At 42.5% G+C, this 2,228-nt stretch overlaps 1 protein-coding gene across 1 annotated transcript; it reads left to right on the plus strand.

Moving 5' to 3' along the window:
* Window positions 1–295: 295 nt before the first annotated feature.
* On the plus strand, window positions 296–2,012 carry LOC144825072 (uncharacterized). Its single transcript, XM_078683978.1, has 3 exons — window positions 296–936; window positions 1,121–1,207; window positions 1,403–2,012. The coding sequence occupies exons 1-3, from the start codon at window positions 885–887 to the stop codon at window positions 1,741–1,743; spliced, it is 480 nt and encodes a 159-aa protein (XP_078540104.1). The 5' UTR covers window positions 296–884; the 3' UTR covers window positions 1,744–2,012.
* Window positions 2,013–2,228: the final 216 nt, after the last annotated feature.

Here is a 2,228-nt window from a genome sequence, read left to right on the forward strand (position 1 = left end):
TTCAATGAAAGGTTAAATCCCTAGCAAAATATATATGGTTAAATCATAACTAAAATGATATGGCTGAGGCACACACTGATGCCAGTTGTGTACCTTTGAGATGGGTGTAGGGACTGCTAAGGTGAATCTTCATGCAATTACACCTGCAAAATAACTTGGCTGAAGAGCAGCAGGATAATCCAGTGCAGGCGGGAAGCCTCAATGCTTCTCAGCTTATCCGCAATGTGTGATCATAACCAAATGTTGTTTTCTGCTTGCCTCCTCTTCTACCATATGCACATGTATAGGTGAGTGTTTGACATATGAGGTTTGGATGTCTGCTGTACAAGACACCATCCGTTGTCAGCTAAGTAGTACCATGATGTTGGAAATAGAGTATGGGAACAGAGGACACTCAAAGGATGGACATAAGAAATCTGTGTTCTCATACAAAAATGAGCTGTGTGACTTCATGGATAGGGAAGCACAAATGAGCAACATCATGTCCCTGACTACTGCACATCTCACACATGAACTCCTTTCTGACTTGTCAACAGACAACAATACAATCATTAAAAGTGAAATCAGTGTAATGCGGAGGAGTCCGGGTCATTTATCCCCTTCCTTGATATATTAGTAACCTTCTCATACAAGCTTGTCTGTTGATGTGCCATCTTATTGATGTCAGTGCTGCGTGGAGGTAACAGCTGGCAATTGCTGCATATGTGCAGATGCCCACATGTAAAGTCCATGAGGTAAACATGCTGCACATTGTCCTGGATTATGGTTATGGAGAATGACATGTTGGCTCATAGCTACCATCTGTTGTACTAAAATATGGACATGTATGTCTCATCACAGCTGCTGACAGGATGATACCACTCTAGCGGACACCATCCTGGGGGATGCATGACATCCTAATTGCAGCAATGAAACCCTCACGCACCTGTCCTTCAGGTAATTCTGGTATGAGGTGTGTCTCTAGCTTAGATTACTAAGCCATCACAGAGGTCAAGATCCCCTTCTTCATGGAATCAACAGTTGTTGTTTACAAAGTGAAATACATATCAGGAGTGTCACATGTGCCTGTCTATCAATTGGTGATGCAGATCATTGAGAATGTTGTCTCTACCCTCTACAGCTATGTCTACAACATCTATGAGGAGACAGGTTCAGCAGGTTACACCAGGGGGGAACACGAAGGGACAGAAAGTTGTGGCTGGAGCTGGTGAGTTTGCTAGTATTATGTACATCACCATGTAACACCTCAGTGCTGTGGTGTGAGTGGTCATTTGTGTTGGTACCCTAACCAGGTCACATGATCCTCATCTGTTGATGCAAAGTACAGTTAATACAACCCTGGTGTTGCACCACATGTAATACCTGGTCAATCACTAATACGGTTGCAACCTCTGTGTTCCAGATGATGCTGAGGATGAGGATGACAGACCTACGACCAGTGCAGGCCGATGTGGAATCAGAGGGGAGAGTCCCCTGATCCTCCAGGCAGTTATGTTGGCAGCAAGTCATGCTCAAGAGGAGGAGGAAGTTTCTGAGGACGTTGACTTTGTGGATGATGATGACTTTACATGTCCATCTACTCTTGGGATGACGATTCTGATGCCAATGAGAGCTATCTTGCCAGATTGCAAAAATCAGTCATGGCATCACATCCTACACCAAGCAATGTTCATCAGCTTCCTCCCAAACAAACAATTCCCTGTCCCTCCAAAATTGCGAAGTTGCAAGCACGATCGCCAGTGACAAGAACCTCAAGACAAATTGACCACGTTAATATTTATATAGAAAAAATAACCTTTGACAGCAAGAGAGAGAGTTACATAAAGAAACCATTCAGCTAACAAGCAAGAGAGACTTTGACAAAATGTTCTTTTAAGTCTAATGCATTTGCACTTTACAGCCAGTGATGATACTAATTTTAAGGTTTTATGTTCTACCAGTTTGTAATCACATACACAGGATTTTAACTAGGTCCTTTTTAATAATGACAGTATATTGTAACGATTTTAAGTAATTGAACAATAAAACTATATTAACCCTCAAATATAGAAAAAATAAAGATCTACAAAAGTAAGATTATGTTGTTTGATCCACAACGACGACTCAGTCAAAAAGTCAAGCGTCTTTCTGGCCATCCTCCAGTACCACAAAGTCCAGATCCTCGCTGTCCGATGCAGGCACACTGCTGGCTGGTGCAGGAACAGTCACCACATGGGATCGTGACACAT

The sequence above is a fragment of the Lissotriton helveticus genome, chromosome 3_1 (genome assembly GCF_964261635.1).
Source record: "Lissotriton helveticus chromosome 3_1, aLisHel1.1, whole genome shotgun sequence".
NCBI classification, from domain to species: domain Eukaryota; kingdom Metazoa; phylum Chordata; class Amphibia; order Caudata; family Salamandridae; genus Lissotriton; species Lissotriton helveticus.